Source organism: Hypomesus nipponensis, chromosome 15 (genome assembly GCF_054491055.1).
Source record: "Hypomesus nipponensis isolate SF chromosome 15, ASM5449105v1, whole genome shotgun sequence".
Lineage (NCBI taxonomy): Eukaryota > Metazoa > Chordata > Actinopteri > Osmeriformes > Osmeridae > Hypomesus > Hypomesus nipponensis.
The window spans coordinates 13980635-14003308 of record NC_140375.1 but is presented as its reverse complement, the minus strand read 5'-3'; the positions used below and the strand labels follow the sequence as shown (position 1 = coordinate 14003308).

The window sequence follows — 22674 nt, the reverse complement described above, 5'->3', positions numbered from 1 at the left end:
CTGACCTTTCTATTGAGAAGCTGTGACTCAAGGGAAATACACTATAGTGACACGTGGGCCTATTCCAAAAGAATAGCTTTGAAAAAATTGCAGACAAACCAACACCTTTGTGGAAGCTGCTCTTTATTTGAAAAAGAAAACAAAATCTGTCGATGTCTGCTACACGTTCTAATTACATAAAGAAAAATACAATCTGCGTAGGACAAACGCAGATAATATCCTGAATCAAACTTAGGTAGAGTCATATTTGATTGAATTGCTTTCATATTTCAAACATCTTTCACTTCCCCTCACAATGAACAGTCAGTTTTATATACACGGAGCACCGATCAACAGCGCCTCACTCCCATCCTGGTCATCTGGATCTCTATACAACTCATTTACATCAAAACTGTGACCGTTTTCTGTATCACCATCACCCACAACGACCACATACACAGTCGTCCCCCGTCTCCCGAAACGGGGGCTGAGAACGGGCAGGTAGCTTGGAAAGATGTGTGCAACATGAAGGCAACTCTTTCACATTCAGAGTAAAGGCAGCCATTAAAACGGTTCGTGAGTTGATGGCATGCCAAGCTTAAAGCAAAATGGATCCCCCCCCCCCTCCCCCTCTGTGTGATGCTTCAGGATCATGGATGAAGTGGTTTCAACTAGATGAAAATGTAAAATTAAAGGAATAAAATAAAATAAAACGTTCCATTGCAAAAACCCTAGGCACAGAATTGACTATACTGTAAATGACTGATTCATACTCTAAACCCCTAACCTCCGTCACACTTTAAGTGTATGGAGATTGTGAGATTTGCATCTATTAAGAATTGTTCTTCACACAAAACTCGGAGAATATTTAGTGCTCTATCATTCCGCTTATAGGTGTAAATTTATATAATATCTATCTTCTTTTGTAACTCTACCTCAATGACACAGTCCAACATCCATGGTTTATGCATATGCTATCCCACGGGGGTTCATTGTAATGTAGGTTTTACTATAGATTTCCCCCCCCTCCCCCATCTTAAATCAATAATCATAAATAAATACAAACAACAACACACAAGGAATGTCTACAGTAAACACGGTAAAAAAGACAATAACTAAAACAGGTGTAAACGTCATTAGCATCACTACTCAGTGACAGTTAAGTAACTGTGGGAAATGGATGACGGGTGATCCAGAAGAGAAGGATACCTATCCTGACAACCTCCACTTTTTCTTCCCCCTTCCCAACATCAATCCTTAGCATTCAACAACAGTATCTCCAAATACATAATATCAAAGTTTCTCAGCACCCATAACTATCTTTACAGATTATAAAATGGATGAGGATTCCCTATAAAGGGGTTAGACAGCAGCATCACTTGACGTCTTAGACAAATTACAGAATAATGGGTGAGTTCTCTCCCAACGTCGTTTACACATGGTTTCCATGGTTTCCTCCAGTCATTGCACGGCTGTGTTCTTGACATGTCTGTATTTGGGGTGTGTGAACGTTTCTCTGAAGAGTAGGACTGCAACGAGGACAAATCTTTGCTGCTAAGTGCGTCACCTTCTGAGAGACGATTCCTTCATATTACATGAACTGCATCTGTGGGTCAAGAAGAACATAAATGGGTGTTCAGACAGAGGAAGACTGTCCCCTGATGGGTTGAAGCTGCATGAAACTAAATGAATACAATGAGAAGACAGACGCTTCAACTCAGAGCAATGTGCCTCAGAACACAATTGTCTCAGTAGACAAGCACAACAGAACATAAAACAAATTTTAAGTTACTAAATGGTAGACTCCTATCTAGAGACTAAGGTTCAGTACACTTCTACGTGTAAAAAATATATATATAAAAGAAGAAAAAAAAGATGGAAAAAAAGAAGGCAAAAATACACCTTTTAATGAATCCAGAGACACTAATTAAAGTGAGTGTGCAATAAAGCAAGCCAACAAAAAGTGCAGATCTGAAAGCGAGGAAGTATCAAACAGCTCGTCTCTGATCGGATGGGAGAAGAAGCAGTGTGGTTTGCAAATGAAGGGGCAGAGAGGAAGACAGGAAAAGGGAAGCATCGGAGCGTTAGACGTGCCGCTCGTGCAGGTGCATCCGCAAGCACAGAGCATGCTGTACCTAAGGAGATGCTCTACAAGAAATCCTTGAGAGAGAGCTGTGCAAATGGGTCCTGTCCAGGAGCTCTGAGGGGACTCTGGCTGGAAGGACTAGACGCTGCAGAGGGCTATTTTCAAGGACAGGGAGAAACAGAGGGAGAAGGAGGGGTGAAGTCAGAGACGGCAGGAACCGAGAGAAGGACGGAGAGATTAGATAGAACGAGAGACAGGAGAGAGACGTGAAGGAGAGGTTACACCGAGAGGGGTAAATACAAATGATTCTTAAGGAGAGTGATGACTGACAAGGTTTGACCCAGGAAAGGGGGTCACGTAGAACACTGTCGTCATCACACTGGGATAGTCATCACAACACAGCTCTAACACCCACAATAGCTAACTACTCATCACAGAAGCAGAAACTCACACGCTTTTACATTACAACACGTATACTCTCATGCACTGGACACACAAACGTACACAGCAGTTGACACTCACACACACACACACACATGCACTCACACATACCTGAGCGCTCGACACAGAGCCAAAGGGGTTGGGTGGCCTCATGATGGGCTGTGTGTACATCATAGTGGGAGGGTTCATCATCCCCATGGAGCCCATCTGCTGGGGCTGTGGAAGAGAACATTCACCAGCCTGAAGCTATGCCATGTCAAACTGTCCCGAAGAGTCTTCCCTATAGCCCCAACTCTAGCTGTTCTGTAAAAGGAACGGCAGCTTCAGCGCTAATGCACACAGACGGCCGTATACAGGCAAGTATCCTTACCATTCCATATCCCATCATGCCTGTGGGAGTCGTGGCAGGGAAGGCCATGACAGAGGGGGGCTGTGAAGACACAAACAGACCGAGCGTCAAACATCGTTTCTCAGAGCAGCATACAAACAGCTGAATGGCGTGCAGACACCTCTGTTGCACATGACAAAAGTCAAGTGCAACCAGCCCTGCTTCCCGGGGGAGGAAAGTCCGCACGACCACTGTCAAAGGCCGGTATGCATCACCATGGAGACGGGGTTCCATGTAGTGGTCGGCGCAGCCTTGGGTTGCCAGTTGGTTCCTCCAGTCAACCTCCTCTCCCCAGGCTGGCTCCAGTGGATGTCACTGCAGATTAAAACAGCTAATATTAGCCCAGGCTGCTAGCTGCTGCTGCTGCTGGAGAAACAGCACGACAGAGGACGCCACAGAGAGAGAGAAAAAAAAAGGCAGCCATGTCAGGGGTCTCTTACTTTTTCGAGGTGCCGTTTCCAATACCGAGATCTAAAAGAAGTTTAGGAGCACAAATGTAAGAGGTGCATCAGGAGATTTTATGTCCAAAGAACATACACGTGTCAGTATGATGATGACAATGCTGGCCCAGTTTGCACTGCAGCACAACTGTCACAACAACACAAAGAATTTTCAATTGAATACATAGACTATAGCAGATGATGAATGAGCTCCTGACCAGTCCAGTGAAAATTCATTAGAATACCCACCCGTAAAGTGCCACTTACTGCCCACTAGGTTTGCCAGAGAGGAGTCAAGGTCGTCTGACACCAGCTTCTCTGGCTGCTGACTGGAGCAAAGGGCCTGGTTAGACCCTGCCATAGTGGGCTTCAGGATGCCCCCTGTAATATCTGAAGGGGCGGGCGAAGAAGGAAAAAAACAACAACATGCTATTGCAGGAGAAATCATCGAGTCAATGATGTCTTTGACCCCCTGCGTGGCCCAGTTGTATGCACGTACTCACCGTCAGAATCAAGGCTGTTGACGCCGGTCGCTTTGGATCCGAAGACTGACTCAAAGTCCACCTGGATCCCTCCAGCAGACGGCTGGGGAGGGGCCTGTTGTGCTGAATATCCTTCGGGGAAAAAAGGCCAGAGAGGAGGCTATCACTACAGGTACTGACAGACTGATACGTGAAGCAAAACAACCGACTGGACACAATTTGGCCTCATTCTCTTAGCACTGAGACCCACCGGACTCTCAACCTACAGTATCTTTGAATGGACCTGCCATGGGAAGGCTCCAGGTCTAGTACTCTACCTCTGAATAGGCCTGCTACACCAGAGGACTCAGGAGGGTATGGGGCCTGGTGTGGGAGGTGCTGGGCCATGGGCACTGAACCACAGAAGGAGTCTGACACCCCACAGGAAGCAGGAAAAGGAAGAGAGAAAGAGCACAGGAACGCAGTTCATGGCGAGGCCAGACAGGAAGGCAGGACAGAGGAACAATACAGACAGAGAGAAGAAAGGTTCCAGGAAGTGTAAATAACATGTAACAGTAAAGTAAAACATGAAACTATAGAAAATAGTATACAAGACAGAGGTAAAGGAGGTGAAAAAGGATCCTAACTAGAAGGTAATGAGGGTCTATGTTCCCAGATGCTGGCCTCTGGTTATAGGGAGGGACCATGGGGAAGACATGGTGACTGGGTGTCTATGTTTGCCAGGGCTGAGGAAACATAGTCTGGGATGGTGAACAATCGTAGTACCTGAAACGGAGTGTTCTATCCGCACTGTGCGTTTGTAATTGGTTGAAACGGACGAGTTTGTGTCAATAAAGGGATTGTAACGATCTAGAAGATCAAACATAGTATTGGTGAAGGAAAACAGAATTCAGCTTAAACTGCTCTACGAATGGACAAAATGAGACTTTTGACATTGTAAACTACTATGATATGAGTACTACCATCAAATATGGACACAACAAAGACGAAGGGAGTGGTATATCCTGAACATACAGGTCGGGACAACATTGCCTCCACACGTGGACATGAATGCTACAGAATATGAAGCACTAGACCTCCTTTCTGAAACGTTTACTCTAAAAGGTTGTTACTTGTCTTTTAGGCTTGATTAAACTGGAAAGGAACCAATCGATAGCCCCACGATGTCACAAGAGAGTTATTTCAGAGAATCAAATCATGGGCAATGTAGACATTCCTGGTTGGCAATTGACATTGCTATTTCGGACAGGTGTTACAGCTATCAACATCTCTATTATTCACTGAACATGAGAGTCAGGCATGCTCATGGTGGACTCTGCTACCTGAGGCATGTGGAGGACACACAGGAGATGTCGGGAGAAACAAAATGAGTCTTTACCACCAAACATTTCATGAGCAGACGTCCTAGAGGAAAAGCTAACACCGTCTGAGGAAACGACAGGCAAGTGTGCAGCATCGACAACGAGCTTTGACAGGAAAGGGTTAAGGTTTGGCATGGAGTCGTCTCCAGCTTCAGCAGAAGTGAAAGGATCTAGGCAGGTGAGAGAGAGAGATCGAAAGAGAGAGAGAGAGAGAGAGAGAGAGAGAGAGAGAGAGAGAGAGAGATCGAAAGAAAAGAGGAAGAAAGGAGGACGTCAGTCAGACAACAAAGAGAGTGCATGCAGACCATGAGTGAACTACCACACAGACAGGAGGGCCCTTTGTGGTGTTGTCTGGGTAACAGGAGATTCCTACCTGCCCAGGCAGTAGCCACTGGCAGACCTGTAGATCCAGCCTGCATGGAGGGCTGGAAGGTTTGCTGCAGGTCAAAAAGGTCACTCTCCATCTTCAGAGCGCTGGGGAGAAAAGACAGCTGTTAGCAAGCCTGATCTTGAACATATTCAGTCACTTCCAGGACTACCAGTTTTATATAACTTGCAAACAGGTGGGGTTCGTATCAGGGGCCACATAGACATCCAGTGGAGGCATACCCATTGGAACAGCTAGGGGTGGAGAAGAGGTCAATTGCTGGGGCAGTGCTGATAGTGCCCCCTGTGGTGGAGACAGGTGATGTGTCTGTGGTGGCGAAGGAAGGTCTCTTGGAGAGCTCCTTCAGCCTCTGTTCCTGGGTGGAAACAGTCCAAGTCACATATCGGCACTACAGAAAGCCCCTTTTTCTTTGAGGGGGACAGTTTTGCGACACCAAATTCCTTGAATTCCTTGAATTTGGGGTTGAAGTGGCCAGTCGCCAATCATGTGTTGTTGCTATATTACCTTCAGTGCTTTGAGACGGGCCTGTTCCTCCTCCAGAGCGGCCTGCTTCTCCCGCTCATCCACTTTAGTAAAGGACATCCCCGTGCTGGCCAGTGAGGACACCGCATTCGACAGGGTACTAGCCCTGAAACAAAAAACACAGGAATAAATACTGTTAGGCCAAAACACACAGGTACTGCTGCCCCTTCTGAACACATTAAAACTGGAGGGATAGTGTGGAGTTCTGCGTAGATTAATGAATTACAACTCCATAGCATGAGCTTACCTGCTGGCGGCAGTGGAGTCCTTCACCTTCTTCCCTTCCAGAGAGGCGAGGTGCTGTTCCAGAGCTTCCAGAAGGCTACTGGGAGCCTGGAGTGAGAGATACCCAGTCAGCACAGTGTTTAAGACTTAACAGACAGTATGGACGTCACCATCCAGGACAGTGGTGGGTATTAGGGATTTTACTATAATACTGTACTTATAATACTACTTCTTAATACTTTGCTAGTGGCTTGGTGCTTATGGGCACCCAAGGGCCATTGCCTGCCCACCAGTGATCCATGGTAACCATATCACGTGTTTGGAACGTATGTTGTAATTTTGCCACAACATTTTCCAGCTGACAGCCATTTTGGATGAGTGGAGATCACATTTTTGCGGATGACACATCACAGCATTTTCAACATCCTGGTGTTTGGTGTTGAACTGACCATGTCTAAGCACAATCAGGCAGCCATTTTGGATGGTCTAAGTACATCTCATGTGACTATGAGGACAGTGGTTGACCACAGATTAGTACAGAACCTGCTCGACACAAACTCAGCGACCACACAAGAGAGAGGCATGCAAGACAACACCAAATCAAGTCACAGACACAGAAGAAAAGTGATATGAGGATACTTACACAAACTGTGAACTAAAGGTGGGAAGATAGGGGAAAATACAGAATATAAAGGTGGTGATGGTCAGAAAGATATATTTATTTATTTATGTGTGTATTTATATAAATGTCCAATTACAGTGTTCTGAGGTTGACTTTAATGTGGCCATTGTCATTGCAAGGATATTCCACAATGATTGTATTACAGAGTGTGAATCAAGTTGACTGTAAAACACACCGTTTGAACCTATAACACCTTTATGTACTGTAGATAAAGCTTAATCAAAAAGGAAGAAGAAGAAAAAAGTGAGTAACACGCCTCAGTCAGCGACATGCGCTTGGGGGAGATCATGCACTCAGCGGAGCCTCATCTTAAGGAGCATTTGTGCAGGGGAGAGTAAATATTGTGGGGTAAAGTAACAGCTTATTTTGAAAAGAAGAATTAACACCGGAGGAGATAAAGACACTTGGAGGGACAGAGAGAAGTTGATAGCACAAATATGAGACAGAGGTAAAGAGAGAGGGATAGTCTGTGTGTGTGTGTGTGTGTGTGTGTGTGTGTGTGTGTGTGTGTGAGAGAGAGAGAGAGAGAGAGAGAGAGAGAGAGAGAGAGAGAGAGAGAGAGAGAGAGAGAGAGAGAGAGAGAGAGAGAGAGAGAGAGAGAGAGAGAGAGTGAGTCTGAGTGATAATGTGTGGGAGCATCAGAGAATGATAATTTGCTGTCCCATCCAGCCTTTTTCATAAGAAGTGAAGTTGTTTGGTACATGAACCTCAGTAGACACCAGCTGTACTGGTTAGTTGAAGGTGTAAAACTTACCTGGGACAGGTCTGGTATGTCTCCACGGTCAATACCGACTTGCTGTTGAACAAGAAAGAGAGACCAAGTTAAAGTTGTGTCTTTCCTCTTATACAGTGAGCTTACCTTTATCTGCAGATACATTTGAGGAGGCACCTTTGAATGAGTGAATTAATTCATGAATTTTCTAAACAGGTAAAGAGAAATTACCTCTGCTACTTTGAGGAACTCGGAGATGCGTGTCATTCGGGTGAGGAACTTCTTGTAGATATCCAGGCCCTCTTTACACTGGGTCTTCTTCATGTCAAAGTACTTTTCTATGGTCCGACAGACAAGGCATTCATTACAACAATTCCTTTAAAATCACCAGATAATGATGACATTGAAGATGAAACGTTATTCTAATTTCATCACTGAATCTTGCCACTGAATCGTGCGGACCATTGTGGAAGAAGGTGACTTGATGGTTTACCTAGTAGGTTGATAATGCCTTCATTATAGGCCGCAAAAAGCCTGATGGAGTCTTTGAAGAGGAGCATGAAGGCTGCATTGATGACTCCGTTGGTGAGCTCGTTGGCATTGACCTGAAGGAGACAGATCAAGGCACTTCACAAAACCAGCAGAAAAAAGATATATCCGTAACTCACCACAGCAGTTTTGCTGACAAACAATAACAGAGAAGATACTGCTAGCGTGCACAATAAGGTGTGTAATGTATCTCCAATATCTGTTCTTGTCTATCTGCAGACTATCTGAAAGCCCCGGGCAAGCCTCTTTATATTACATGAGCACAGCAAGGTTGACCTCAGACTCACATTGAAGTCGAGGAGAGCATCCATCTGGTTCTGTATCATAGGGATAGTCTTCAACAGCTTTTCTGTATTCATGCTCCGCATCACCCCGTCCACCCTGTAGACACAGGTTTTCAATAGAAGACAAGACAGAAATAGAAGCAGGTTGACTATGCAAATGTCTGGTCACTTTCTACTGCATGTTAGTAAAAGGATTCAAGTCCTGCAGGGATATGAACATTGTAAAATATTGTACATCTAAAGAATACTGAGACGGATTCACAAACGGTAAACGACTGCATATTAAAGAGTTTTCTTTCCGCCAGCACTGAGTTGGATTATTATTTTAAAGTCTGGAAACGAGTCAAACACAAACTAGTCTACTGACAGATCCTCACCCTCGCTTTACTTTGGTGAAGTCAAAAGCGACCTGTCTGTATGAAACCGCTTTTTCATTCAAATATCGGCTGTATCTCCGGATAAATGTGGACATATCATAGCCTGGAGGAGATGGGCAAACAAAAGCACACATTAGGAGGATAACAAACATGATAAGATTTAAATGTTTCTGATATTACCGCTATGACAGTTGTGATATCTCTTTACAAGCTTTGCTCAGCATTTAAGACAGTTAAGGCATATTCAAAGTTACCTTGTAACCCACTTTTGTCCAAAAAATTACTGAGATTGAATAACGTATTCCTTGAAGCCAGGTACTGGACAAAACGCTGTATCAGAAAAAAAAGGAGGTATTCACCCTTATTAAATACATTGATGACATTATTCAAATAATACAGTAAAATATACGTAATGTCTTGATTATTAGTCACCATATTGTAATTGATCTAAATAACAGTTTTTAATAGAAAGAAAAGGTTCTGGTTCAGTTCTAGTATCCAATCATAAACCAGTCCCTCACCTCGTTTCCGTAGACCATGAGATGGTGTGTGGTGATCAGGGACTTGAACACCACCACCCAGCTGGTGTTAGTGGTCCGTTCAAATAGTGAGTCGGCCAACTGGGGGATGCTCACGTTCATCTCATTGGTGCAGTGGATCAGGTCTGAGAGGAGAGAGAAAGGGGCCATTTAGAGGATTATCTCCAATGGTCTCATTCTGAGAATGACGATTTGTAGGCTCATAAGCAGTGTTCTGAGGAGAGATACAGTGTTGACAACGGAGAATACAAAGGGTTTACTACAAGGAGATTAATTCCAGGCGAAGTTCATATTCTGACATTCATATTCTGTGTCTGTGTTTACACACACAGTGTAAACACTCACAAACTGTCAATATGCCCTTGGCTGCAATCTCATTCAATTAGCTTTAATTCAATGTCTGACTAATTGTGTGACTACTTTAAGGATACTTAATTACTATGCTACTACAGACTGCCTCTTTTCTTTTTCCACAGCGCACTTCCTCGAGAGGGTTTAGAGCTGAGGTTTAACAAACTCAAGAAGAATTCACAACCCTGAAGCCAACTTGTTTCAAAGACTGCCAAATAAATTGGACAGGGATGCTCTTTCCTTCATCAGCTCTCTCTCTCTCTCTCTCTCTCTCTCTCTCTCTCTCTCTCTCTCTCTCTCTCTCTCTCTCTCTCTCTCTCTCTCTCTCTCTCTCTCTCTCTCTCTCTCTCTCTCCCTGTCTGTCTCTCTCACTGTCTCCCTGTCTGTCTCTCTCTCTCTGTGGTCTATCAGCACTGTGTTGGCCTGAAAAAGGTTTAAAGCCATAAAAACAATGCAAGCATGAAGCCTACGCCTGTTTTAATTACTCACAGTTAAGTTCATTTTAAAACCTAACCTAGACCTAAACCACATCAGTTTAATCATCCACATTTTAATCCAAACCACATCTACTTTAATATTAGTAGCTGATATGTGTCCTATTGCTAGTTGAGGAGAGCTTTATGTTAGCAGAGGGATGCGGGTCAAACCTGCACAGTGCACACCATTCCAGCAGCACTAATGGTGTTGCCATTCAGTGATGAACAGATTGACAGTGCAGTCAGAGAAGGCTTTCTGGCCTATATTTCTGTGTTTTCTAAGGAGGGGGTTCTAAGTAGGACAGGGTAACCTTCCAGAGCAGCAGCAGTTAGCATGGCTGGCTGAATCACCCAGGGAAGACTGGGAGTATGGAGAGAGAGAGAGAGAGAGAGAAAGAGAGAGAGAGAGAGAGAGAGAGAGAGAGAGAGAGAGAGAGAGAGAGAGAGAGAGAGAGAGAGAGAGAGAGAGAGAGAGAGAGAGAGAGAGAGACTGACAGTGCTGTAATGTTACATTATAGTAAGTATAGTATAGTCTTGCGATGATAACAGCTTGTCTTAAAAACAGCAGCACATCTTCACTGCTGTTGCATATAGGCTGTGGCACATTTATCTGAATGAAGGAACTTGACAAAAATAGCTCAATCATTCCATCTCATTACAAACGCAAATACCCCCCCCACACACACACACACACACACAAACCCTCCATGTACACATGACAATGTGGGCACAGAGGTGGTATGTCACAGTCATTTTCACAGATCGCAATATGGGCCTCCTGTTGTGAGATCTGAGGGGGTGAGTCTGAGGGAGGGAGTCTTTCTGTCACGTTGGACAGCTGGCTAGGTTGGGTGAGCCAACACACTTCAGGTGCATGCCAACTCTCAGTCATCCTGTTAGATGAGGGCTCCTTCAGGAGAAAAGCCCCAAGGAGCTAACAGGTAGGAAAACTCAGAAATTCCTGAAGGAATTTTAGTTATGTGTCAAAATCACTGACAAGTGGTCACCTTCTTCTTTAGAGATGCTAGTATAGCCAACCGTTTTACGCTGGCATCTTCATACAGATAACATTCAGAGAAACCACTTCTATCAAGGACCAGGAAGCACCACTCACAAACTAGTAGATACTGCACCTACACTAGGATGCACAACACACCTGTCTGGATGACTCCTGAATGAAAATCATCTAAGATACTTATTCCACCTGCCTTCCTCAGTAGAGAAGATACACTTCTATGATGTCAACCAAAATCATATCAGTGGCTGTTCTGTGTGGAAACTTGGAGTGGTAAAAGTGGTGACACACAGATCAAAGGTCTGCCTGACATAAAAGAGTAACAGTCTGTCGGAGGAAACTCCTCTCATTGCCAGGATCAGGCACAATATAAAGATACAATGCAAAAGCCCAGCCTCACTCCACCAGTACAGCTATGAAGACATGCTATTCACAAACCTCAAAATACAACACTGACTGCTGGATTATCCAATTATGTAATTGTAATACCGTTTCATGTTCACTTTACTACAAGGTGATGTCGATTTCATCTCTGACATGACATTCCATGGTTTCACATACAGGAAAATTACAGATTTTCCAATGACTCAAGTGATTTTCAATTCCTGTATCAAATAGCCTACTTGAGGAATGTTACGATGCAATAGCATTAACAGGAGCACAGGGCCTTCTGACAGATAATGTAGGCTATCAATAACCTGGAGGTGTAAATGTACATGTATGGCCTCTGTGACAACAACAACTAACCTGGTTGCTGGTCAGAATTATTTCAAGCATCCATCTGATTACTTGTCATCAATAACATGTCAGGTTCCTCCTCTGGGCCTGCCCTAAGCTAATGCTGCTCAAAATGGGTTGTTATCCTGCTAGGCCTGATGGCAAAAATACATCCCAACAACCACTACGATGCTTGACTTACCTAATGTAAACTAAAATAGAGAACTTGTTAATAATAATAAAGTATATTTAAATCTATGAGTTCCTGGAAATGTGCTTAGCTATGCAGAATGAATGAACCCATTATTAGATGATTAGAAACGCTTTTGACAGCCACTAGACAAGATGAACGATCATAAACGAAACTGGTTTATAAGCTAAGTATTATGCTAATGTTCAAGAGTCTACTCTTCAGATGTGCGTTTTCATTGCAATATCTGATTTTTCAATACTGTATCATAGATGTTTTCTCAAAGAAAACTAGAAAACATTGTTTCAGTAAAGGCTTGGGCCTTCCATTCCCGTCGCCATAACTCTACCAATGCAGCTCAGTGGTTCCCCCGAAACCATTCTCTGTTTTCAAACATCATATTTTAAGTATATTCATTAGATACTTACAATCCAAATGTTTCTTTTTCGGGCCCATTATTTCGTGTGTAGTGGCCTTACATACTGTTTTAGACACAGCGGATCCCGTTACACTGTGCTGGGCTGCCGTTATCCTGTCCGTAATGCTCTGCCCCGACATCTTCGTTTATCTATGCTGTAGCCTATAACGACGAATTTCAAAATAGGCTACACAACACCAGCTGTTCAAAATGTAAAGTAAATTTTGAATCTTCTTCGCCGGCAACCCCCTTGTCCACCACCCAATTGAAACCGAAAGAAAGGGGGCGCTGAAACAAAACGAATACCGGGCGTTGCAGAAGGATGTAATGAATAGCCTACAACAAAAAATTTAAACTGTGTATCCAAAGCTCGGTTAGATATTCATTTAACTAGCGCCTAAAATAAAATTTCATAACGATGCTTTTGAGGATTTGATGATGGATCCACTCGCTGACTCATTCACCCACAGTCTCTGCCTATATCTCATCCCGATCTCGCACACTGGATCCCTCTGTGTCTACTGTCTTCGAATCGCCACTCCTGCTGGGTTTAAAGGACTAGAAGCATTCAGGGAAATGGCGGGCCTGCTCTGTTCTCAGAAAGGTTAGAATGTATGACGTTGCGGAGTGTCACGCAAATCTAGAATCTGCTATGTATTCTTGCCTAGTATTAAATAATCAATAGGCTACAGGCCTAGGCGTTGACCATGCACAGTAGACATGGAAACTTATCTTACTAAATTACTGTTTTTATAAAGTGTAGTAAAGCTTTTGAGGGGTAGGCCTATGGCTTTTTAATATGGAATCTCCAGGTATTATCTCTGGAAAAAAAACAGATAGTTAACTACTGCTATAGAATAACAGCTTTAATGATTTTTTAAAATTAATTTAAAATGTCCGAAGACATAATGTAATATGTTGTTAAACTGTAGGCCTAATCGTATATTGTTTATTCCTCCACAGTTTTGTTCGGTACCATGTACCCCACCTTTAAAACTGCTGTGAGGTCATGATCTTGTTTTAGGAGTTTTTGATAACGCTAACAAACTACGTAATTCAATAGCAGATTGTTAGTGGAGTCATTCAGCACAGGGGGGCACTATTGGACTTCAGAACGCTCCATTGGCAAGAACAACTGACTGTAAATCAGACACTTTTTCCTAGGCAAGTAAAACCGCTTGATTGATAACCAGCCAATCTACTTTTATTAGCTTGATGTGTATACTGTTGGTTGTCAAACTGGCAGGATCAATTCTAAGGAATCTCCCAGGGGCTGTTATGGAGCAAATTATAAGATTCTGTCATGTATCCATCATAATTACACACGTAATAACTCTTGCAGGCTCATTAACTGCTATGACATGTTCACCACCTGCCCTTAGGTCTCGTTGTAGGCTATACGGTGAGAAATGTTATTTTTGCTCGGATTATCGTTTTTTTCATCAATGATAATCTCACAGAGATCTCTCCCGTTTCCAGACTTTTGTTAGCCTATAGTTACCGCTCAAATCCTTGATAGCTAGAGCTAGCCTAGCTAGCTACTTTTACTGTAAAGATAAACCTTAGGCCTACCTTTGTAATTGCTGATGGAGCTCGAAAACGTACAATTTGAACCCCCTTTCCCGTTTGCTTGAAGGGCAGCAACATAGAATCCTATGTACATCGTTGATTGTCATTTTGGGAAGACAACCCAAACCCCAAAAAATTGCATTTTGTGTTTGAGAACTAGTAACCGGAAGTTGTTGGCCTGGCTTATGAAATCTACAGAAGTGGTGTGTGCATAGTGGATTGAAGTGGCATCAGAATTTTACTATTCGAATTTGAGCAACCTGAATTTCTGAACCTTAAATTTTTTTATCAGAATTTTTTCGGCTCCAATTTTATCGGCTTGAATTTTTTTAAATCTGAATTTCACCATTTGAATGTGAGCAGCTTGAATTTTGAGCAGCCTGAAATTTGAATTTCTGAAGCTTGATTTTTTTAAATTACATCATAGGTATCTGAATTTTACTGTTTGAAAATGAGCAACCTGAATTTCCAAACCTTGAATCAGATTTTTGAACTTTGAAATAAATTAACATTCAATTTTAAATAAGTTATTTCAAAGCCAACAAATTTGGTGGTGTTTAAATTTCAATATTAAGTATTCAATGCCTTTTAATATTCAAAACATTATGTCACTGATTTGCTTCCATATCCGTTGGTCTTTTGTCAACATGCCAAGCGTAACTTTTGGCGTTTCGGTCATGATGAAGTAAAAATGTGTAGGAATTTGAATAATAATTTACCAACAGTATATATAAATATTTTGATATTTATTCATTTTTCATACTTGAGTTTTCATTGCTTTAGTGGCCCACCTGTATTACCCTAGCGGACCACTAGTGGGCCACAGCCCACAGGTTGGTAATCACTGCTCTAGTTATATGAAGGGTTACTTTACATAAATAATAAGTCATCCGCTTTTCTCTTGGTAATATTGACGGGGTTCTCACCCAACACAATACCCCTATCAAAGACCTATGCACACCTTCATCCATTGCTGCACACAAGAGAAACCCACATGCAGTGCTACATGCACTGACATTGTTTGTACAATATAAATGAATAACTTATTTTGTACATAAACAGCATAACTTGGGGCACAGTATTTGGGCTACAGGTACAAACATTTGTAAACGCGTTTTTTTGTTTTGTGTCTCCATAATTGCTTTTTCTCTAGTTTCCATCTGAGATTATCTTTCATTGTAATACTAAAAATAATATAAATGTTATATTTTTTGATGTGAATGAATCATGCTCCTATAGCATAAACAAGGTTGATGTCTTTTGGAAACGTTACTCACTGAAGATGAGATCATAGCACATCCTTTGATGAGGGCTTGGTTTACATGTGTGTGTTAAATCTGATGACTGAAATTACATCCAAACTCTCTTCAGTTTTGCTAGGGGACACCGATTTTACCATTTGCATGTCTGTGGGGTTCTCTGTTGAAGCGTGAATCTGTGATCAGATTGAGACAGTATATCTGTTAGATCTGACCACTGATCCTCAGTGAAAGCCTGTCAAACTCTGTAGGAAGAACTTTCTATAGGACTTCATTCAGTAATCTAGTCCAGTATACAGCCCATCCTTTGCTTTTTGTATGCTGGCATGTAGTTCTACATATGCAGCCAAAGATCTATGATTACAGGTTAATCTCTGATTTCACAAAAGGAGCAGCAAATGCCTAATACTGTACATTGTATCTTTCTCAAATTTTTTCTTGTTTTACCAGTGTAATAACTTGTACTGCTACACCATTATGAAGTGCAACTACATAGCATAACAGTGAAATAGTAGTTAAAGTAACCTTAAAGTCTTGCTCTTTTTGTATTTTTCTCTGTCTCTCACATTCTCTATAATTCCATGTGTCTGTCATGCACAAACACCCAAAAATCTTTTGTCTATTGCAGTAGAACAAATGGCCACATGTTGGCTAAGTAGGTCATCTGCTGGGTGGGAATTGTAAAATAAGCTAGATGGTAATGGTTAAATGTATTCATTTCATGTGTATGTGGCCATATGATCCTATGGACCCTGAATGGCACTTGTCTGTTTGTATGTGCTTCATATTTGATTTCAGGCCTGCATCATCACAAGGACGAATGTTAGTGAATAGAGAGGCTCCTCGTGTCCGGCACCCAAACCTCATTCCTGAGAGCAAGCAGACAGGCCGGAGGGTTACGTACTATTGGCACACAGTATCATTTGCCATCTACAAAAACAAATAGACAAGACCACACACATGCTCTCATACATTCACATACACTTTCTCACACAAATACAGCGTTTTAAAGTTTGATTTTGAGTTTCATACGTGAAATTGTGAAGTGCAAAACAATGTATACATGTACACTAAATCTATATAGTGGAACTCATAAAGAAAACAGGTCTAGAATTTGTCATATCCACTCTCTACAAAAAAACAAATTTTTAAATAATATTTTGAAGAGAAACTACAGTTGGTCATTTCAAAATGCAGACAACTGGACAGAGTAATGCCAAAGATGAATTGTACAAACCTGCCAATACCACCTGAAATCCACCTTGATTTCCATTGTACAGTATAGGCCATAGAATAAGCCTCACTCTAAGTGATGCCCTGTGCATCCAAATTACCTACACACAGCTCTGCATTAGCCTGAGCTGACTTTTATGTCCATGTGAATGTAGGCAAGGTCCACTCTCTTCAGTACCTGATGACAGCTTAATTCCCAGCCCGGCCCCCCTGCTGAGTGCCGCTGTTTGTGTGGGATGACAGACGGAGACCAGGCCGAGGGGAGATGAGTGGGAACCCTCGGAGCCCACTCAGATTTCTGGGCGCCGTGAAAAGATTTGTCCAGGCCATTCACATCTGATGTGAGTTTCCCATGTTTTGTGGGACAGTACTTTTTGTTGAAGTGTTTGGATAGTGAGATGGTGTGTCTCCTTGCTTCTGTACACACACACATGCACACATTCACAAAAACACGCACCACACACTGACACACGTACGCACACACACACACACTCACGTGCACTCACACACACCATACACATGCACACTCATGCGGCATTAGTGATCCCTCCTTTTGTGAGACCACTTTGAACAGTGCTGAGCTGTACACTGCAGACCAGGTAAGAGGCTTCAGAACCACAGCAACAGAGGTTGTATAAAGAGCCAAGTGTGTTAGTAGCTGCAGGAAGCGGGGAGTGGGGTGAAAGAGGCTGGAGAGAAAAGGAATGTAGAATGGTTTGGAGAGAGTGAGTAAAGCGGGGTTGAATAAAGGGCAGAAGAGTAAAACTGGAACCCATACTTGAAGAGGGCTTGGTATAGGGGGGTGGGGTATTTGGGTCAAGACCCAGGGGTCAACGTGTTGGTGTTCCGGGGACTGAGGGTGATAAGGTTAGTGGACAGGTTAGCTAGGGGGTGAGGCTTAGCCAACGGGGAGGACAAGAGGAGTATAGATTGAGAAGCCGGATGATTTACAGGGGTTTGGAAGGAACTTTTTTGAACTTGTTTTTAAGGTACAGTAACAGAGTGATTGGAGACTTTGCATGCAACACCTGAGCCACTTAAGTGATGAGGGAATTAAAGTGAAAATGTGTGTGAACCTCACCAGGTGTGAAGATGGAGCGAGTATATGTTATCCTCCTGGTGATACTTAGGATGTCTTCAGTATCCACACAATTTAATGGATACAACTGTGATGCCAACTACCACAGCAGGTTTCCAGGTGAGGACTGTCATCTCTGAGTAAAGCCCTGCTTTCCCATCACATGTTGTAATGTCATTTTTATATTGCTTTTTTAATATATTTTTTTGTAACCTTCAAAAGCAATATATTTTTCTTTGTTTTGTCAGCGTCTCTTCTCTCGTCAACTTTTCTCTTTTATTGTCTCTGTCTATGACTCTGTCTATCTCCCTGTCTAGCGGAGCGTGACATCAGTGTGTACTGCGGAGTCCAGACCATCACCTTGAAGATCAACTTCTGTCCGGTGCTGTTTTCCGGCTACACCGATGCAGACCTAGCTCTGAACGGTCGCCAAAGCGAGGCCCACTGCCGGGGTTTCATCAACAACAACACTTTCCCCACAGCCGTGCTGTTCAGCATCAGTCTCAGCACCCTGGAGGCCTGTGGCAGCAGCCTGGTGGTAAGGGGCCATGTGAACAGCTCAAGAGACACCTTCACAGACAAACTCTAACGAGCATCTGTTGGCATTGATTTTGGTACAAGATGATAGTTTATTGTCTTCATATGTATTCCAAGCCTGAGGTGATGTTTTTTTCTCACAGGTAACAACAGCCTACGGTGCCAATGCCTACGGGAACATGTCCCTGGTGCAGATAGGGAATGTCTCAGGGTACATAGACACTCCCGACCCTCCAACCATTATCAGTTACCTGCCCGGGCTGCTGTATAAGTTCAGCTGTAGTTATCCCTTGGAGTATCTGGTTAACAACTCCCAGCTGGCCTCGTGAGTTCCTCACACACTTCACACGTTTCCTACCTAAGATTGATTTTGTTTAAGTGTGATCATTGTTATTATTGTTTTAATTTATTATTATTAATATTAAAATCGTATTATTTTAAGATCATCTGCTGCCATATCAGTGAAAGATAATAACGGCACATTTGTGAGCACTTTGAGCATGATCCTGTATAATGTGAGTACCAAAACTGAAATATTTTTCTGTGACCTTGTATACTGACATATGCCTTGCTTAAATGCTTTATTTATGTAAGATTTTGTATTGACACATGACTCAGAGAGTAAGCCCTGCTTATGTATTACTTTCTCCAAAGGACTCAACCTACATTCAGCCTCTCTCCATCCCAGTGGCTGGGCTAGCATTGAAAACCAGAGTATTCGCTGCAGTTAAAGCTACAAACCTAGACAAACGGTAAGAAACAATATTTATTTTTCCTTTAATTTACATCACCACACTCCCCCTTATTATTTGTATCTGTATCTGAATGATCATTCTGAACTTCTTCAGTCCTACTTTGATTTTTTCTTTAATAACAGATTATGTTGGCGCTACTTTCAATTTTCGGTTGACATCAACATAATTCAGCTCCACCAACTGTCATTTCTTCCCATTCATTAGTCTCAATAAAGGCTCTAGTCCTTCAGGCCTGTTCTGTTGTCAGACTAGATCTCTGTCCTGAACCATAGTTTTGTCTCTTTGTAGATGGAATATCTTGATGGACTACTGTTACACCACCCCTTCAGGGAATCCAAATGATGAACTGCGCTATGACCTTTTCTTTGGGTAATCTCACTTGCAAATGATGCCAAGATAAACCACCAAAGTGGCCCATTATCCATTCACCCATCCACTTATCATTCAAGCCCTCATAAAGGGATTTTTGGGTGAATGACAGGATGTTTTTCTCATTGAGTATTTTAACATAGACCCAGACATTTCCATTGCTTTCAGTGTGTGTGTGTGTGTGTGTGGGTGTGTGTGTGGACCCCTGTTGCACTATGCTTTTTTTTCTTTAAAACAGCTGTCACAAAGATCCACAGACAACTGTTTTCGAGAACGGGAAGAGTCAGATGGGTCGTTTCGCTTTTGAGGTGTTCCGTTTCGTCAAGCACAGACACCAGAAGATGTCCACTGTGTTCCTGCACTGTGTCAGCAAGCTTTGCCGGGTGGATGACTGCATGATGCTCATGCCAGTAAGGATTCCTATTCCCCTTCAGGGCTCAGTCTAATAGTTTTTCTCAACCCAGGACTGTTTATACCAACTATACATCACCTTGATACAACCCAGGACTGTTAATCCCAACTATACATTACCAAGATACAATGTCCCCTTGTCGGCCTGGCATCTGTGCAGCTCACCATAGTGTGTAAGCTAATGTATGAAAATGACGTGTGATGATCTCCTGATGATGTGGCTGTTAGATCTGTGGTCATCGTCGGAGGAGGGACACTGACGAGAGCACAGAGTCTAGACCGGCGTCTGGCAATGCCATCATCACAGCTGGGCCCATAATCACCAGGAGGGGTCTGTGCCAAAGCCTACTGTCTTATATCTGCTGAAAGAGCAGATCATCAAATATATACTGTCTGCAGTCTATTCTGGAATCGGTTATGACCGTTATTGTCTTTACAGATGAAACTCCAACCAATAACTCACAACTTGGTAAGCCCTTGTCCTGAGAACTCACAATCTAGATCACGTGTTTTCATGTTGAAGAAAGGTTTCATTTTACGCGTTTTCTTTTTATGCGGGTTATTTCAGCTGCGTCGAGAGGCTCGTTGCTCCCAATGAACCCAGTGACCAGTGGGCTGCTCTCAGGTGTGGTCATTCTGGGAGGAGCCAGTGTTGTCTTCTTCCTGCTTTCCCTCCGCCTCCTACGAAGAGGCCACCCCCCATCCGCAACACCCTCTGGATCTTGGAATCCCATCTTCAAATAAACCTTCCCTCTCTCTCATTATCTCTAATATATTATCTCTAACCTCTGTCTTCTCTTTCTTTATCCTTATCTTTCACTCTCTTTCTCTCGTTTTTCTCCTTTCAACCAAGTCTCTGATTTGATGTTTTCACAATTCTCTTCCATGCTCTTATGCCGCCAAACTTAAATACATCATGTACGTAAATAGCATATTGTCCATGGAGTGCCATGGAGCGCTGTGTTCTGTTTTTACCAATCCATTGTTCTTTAAAGTGTTTTGAAAGGACAATTCATATAGTACATTCTGCATGATCTAGATCACCACAAAGGGCCACCTTACATTCCTCTCAACTTAAATTACCTCTGCCTTACTGTCATAGTAAAGCACAGAATTGGTTTCATTAAACAAATAAGGTTGTTGTTGTAATATCAACCTCTGACACCATTAAAGACTGGGGCACAACTAAAGTCCAGCACCAAATTGTTTTAGTTGTATTCATTTAATATGTATGGTATGTATTTTACGCATGCTATCCCAAGTTAATGTAGGATATGTATTCACAAGACTATGTCTTATATCTTTAGATTTATTACCTTTGTAGCTAAATATCTTTATCTTTATATTGTTTATGTATGACATTATCGGTAAATGTACCCACTGATTTTGTTTGGTTAAAATGTACAAAATAAATAAATTGTCCATTTATTTTAATTACTTCAATGTATATCATGTTAATTTAGTCTCTATTTTGTATTTTTATATTCAAAGAAATGTTTGAATCATATAAAGGTAATAAAGGTTTTGTATAAAGATTTTTCTGTTAACTTTTGCAAATGCTACATTGACCAACACCTTGCTGTGTTGTTTCAAAAGTCCTATTAAAGAATGATTCCAAAAAGTTTGCAAAACTGTTCTGTTCCTCATGAAGAGAGATCTGATCTGTCCTTAAACCACTGATCAGTTAACAATAATTAAAGATGATGATTACTTTATAACTTTTATACTTTTTGACATGTTCTGAATATAATAAACAATGTTTGATATATACCTTGCAATATTAAGCTCCTGAGCACATAAGCCTTGGTTATGTCCAGGAGAGAAATATGCCTATCTATTAATTATGTTTCTTGTATCATTGATAAACTGTCATTATGCTGTTTTCTTAAGCCTGCATAGCCATAAGCTAGTTCTTTGTAAGCTGTGACTAGGAAATGCCTGTCACTAACGTAAGTCAGAAGTCACAATATTTCCAAAGCGTATAATGCCATGCAACTTTGAATGAGAAAAATTGAAAGTGCGACAAGGCCATTTCTAGACCCAAACAAAAGCTACCTAGTCCATATTGTTATTTTTCTGTGCCTGCAAAGGCTGTGCTAATTATCTTGTATCCTCCCATATTATGATACCATATACTCCCTTGATTTCCTGTATTCATTGGCCAGTCTTCTTGAGTGTAACATACACCTGCACCTTACATATGTGTAAGAAATGTCTTGAACTTGTCTAAACTATTCCATTCATTAACTTGGTACTTTCAGAACAATTGGGTATTATCAGAGACATATTTTACAAAATTGACAAATATTCCATTATTTATTATTTTCCCATAAACAATAAAAGCATGTGTTCTGGGTGACATGCCTAATTCTGTGACACTGTGTAGTTGTAACACAAACCAGATCCTACAGTCATGCTAATCGTGAGTTTTAACAACTTTTACACAATCATTTCAAAACCTAAAATGACAGTTGGTGAATGAAAGGTGAGAGAGGATCACCATATGAGGTGTGTTCATAGGGCGGACATCCCATTCTTAAGCAAAGTGTGCAGTTTCCAGGTCCATGGGAAAAAGGTTTATATGGGTCACCTGACAACATGCAGTAAGTATGTAAAAAAATAAACACATGGTCAGGTGAGAAGCTGGCTATGGCACATGTCTGTGGTGTGTCCTCATCTTGGTTTTGTGCATTTGACAAAAGAGCACCCGGTGCTCTGATTCGGTCCTAATCACCATGTTCCCTTCCCAGGTGGCTCACCTGACAAGATCAATTTACAAAATGCTTTCACTTTTCTCCTGTATGTATATAAATAACAATTTGATATGTGAATACGTATCAT

At 42.1% G+C, this 22674-nt stretch overlaps 2 protein-coding genes across 12 annotated transcripts; one reads left to right on the top strand and one right to left on the bottom strand.

Annotated features, from left to right (window-relative positions):
• Positions 1-106: 106 nt before the first annotated feature.
• Positions 107-12927, bottom strand: picalmb (phosphatidylinositol binding clathrin assembly protein b). Of its 11 annotated transcripts, none has more exons than XM_084673843.1 (23): positions 12633-12927; positions 9438-9580; positions 9171-9246; positions 8917-9019; positions 8543-8636; positions 8200-8311; positions 7938-8044; positions 7749-7790; positions 6335-6420; positions 6070-6193; positions 5787-5920; positions 5551-5651; positions 5195-5347; positions 4582-4665; positions 4134-4226; positions 3838-3948; positions 3584-3724; positions 3335-3365; positions 3110-3209; positions 2877-2936; positions 2618-2722; positions 2115-2220; positions 107-1585 (listed from the first exon to the last, which is right to left on the bottom strand). In XM_084673843.1, exons 1-22 carry the CDS (start codon positions 12760-12762, stop codon positions 2128-2130), a joined length of 2223 nt encoding a protein of 740 aa, XP_084529969.1. In that variant the 5' UTR covers positions 12763-12927; the 3' UTR covers positions 107-1585; positions 2115-2127. The 11 variants fall into 11 exon arrangements, with proteins under 11 accessions (XP_084529969.1, XP_084529971.1, XP_084529970.1 ...); XM_084673845.1 differs by having other exon boundaries at positions 3602-3724; XM_084673844.1 differs by having other exon boundaries at positions 5787-5914.
• A 218-nt stretch (positions 12928-13145) lies between these two features.
• On the top strand, positions 13146-21515 carry zpld1b (zona pellucida-like domain containing 1b). Its single transcript, XM_084673855.1, has 13 exons — positions 13146-13226; positions 16249-16345; positions 16839-17024; positions 17768-17881; positions 18079-18299; positions 18442-18623; positions 18741-18813; positions 18953-19050; positions 19342-19422; positions 19661-19832; positions 20062-20164; positions 20273-20302; positions 20402-21515. Exons 4-13 carry the CDS (start codon positions 17776-17778, stop codon positions 20575-20577), a joined length of 1242 nt encoding a protein of 413 aa, XP_084529981.1. The 5' UTR covers positions 13146-13226; positions 16249-16345; positions 16839-17024; positions 17768-17775; the 3' UTR covers positions 20578-21515.
• Positions 21516-22674: the final 1159 nt, after the last annotated feature.

Excerpts from the sequence above, each read along its gene's own strand:
- picalmb (XM_084673843.1), bottom strand. The coding sequence starts at position 12,762 with ATGTCGGGGCAGAGCATTACGGACAGGATAACGGCAGCCCAGCACAGT. Across the intron at positions 9,581-12,632 it reads GAAAAAGAAACATTTGGATT|ACCTGATCCACTGCACCAAT; the intron begins GTAAGTATCTAA and ends CTCTCCTCTCAG. Across the intron at positions 3,366-3,583 it reads CAGTAAGTGGCACTTTACGG|ATCTCGGTATTGGAAACGGC; the intron begins GTGGGTATTCTA and ends AACTTCTTTTAG.
- zpld1b (XM_084673855.1), top strand. The coding sequence starts at position 17,776 with ATGGAGCGAGTATATGTTATCCTCCTGGTGATACTTAGGATGTCTTCA. Across the intron at positions 18,814-18,952 it reads TGAGCATGATCCTGTATAAT|GACTCAACCTACATTCAGCC; the intron begins GTGAGTACCAAA and ends CTTTCTCCAAAG. Across the intron at positions 19,051-19,341 it reads GCTACAAACCTAGACAAACG|ATGGAATATCTTGATGGACT; the intron begins GTAAGAAACAAT and ends GTCTCTTTGTAG.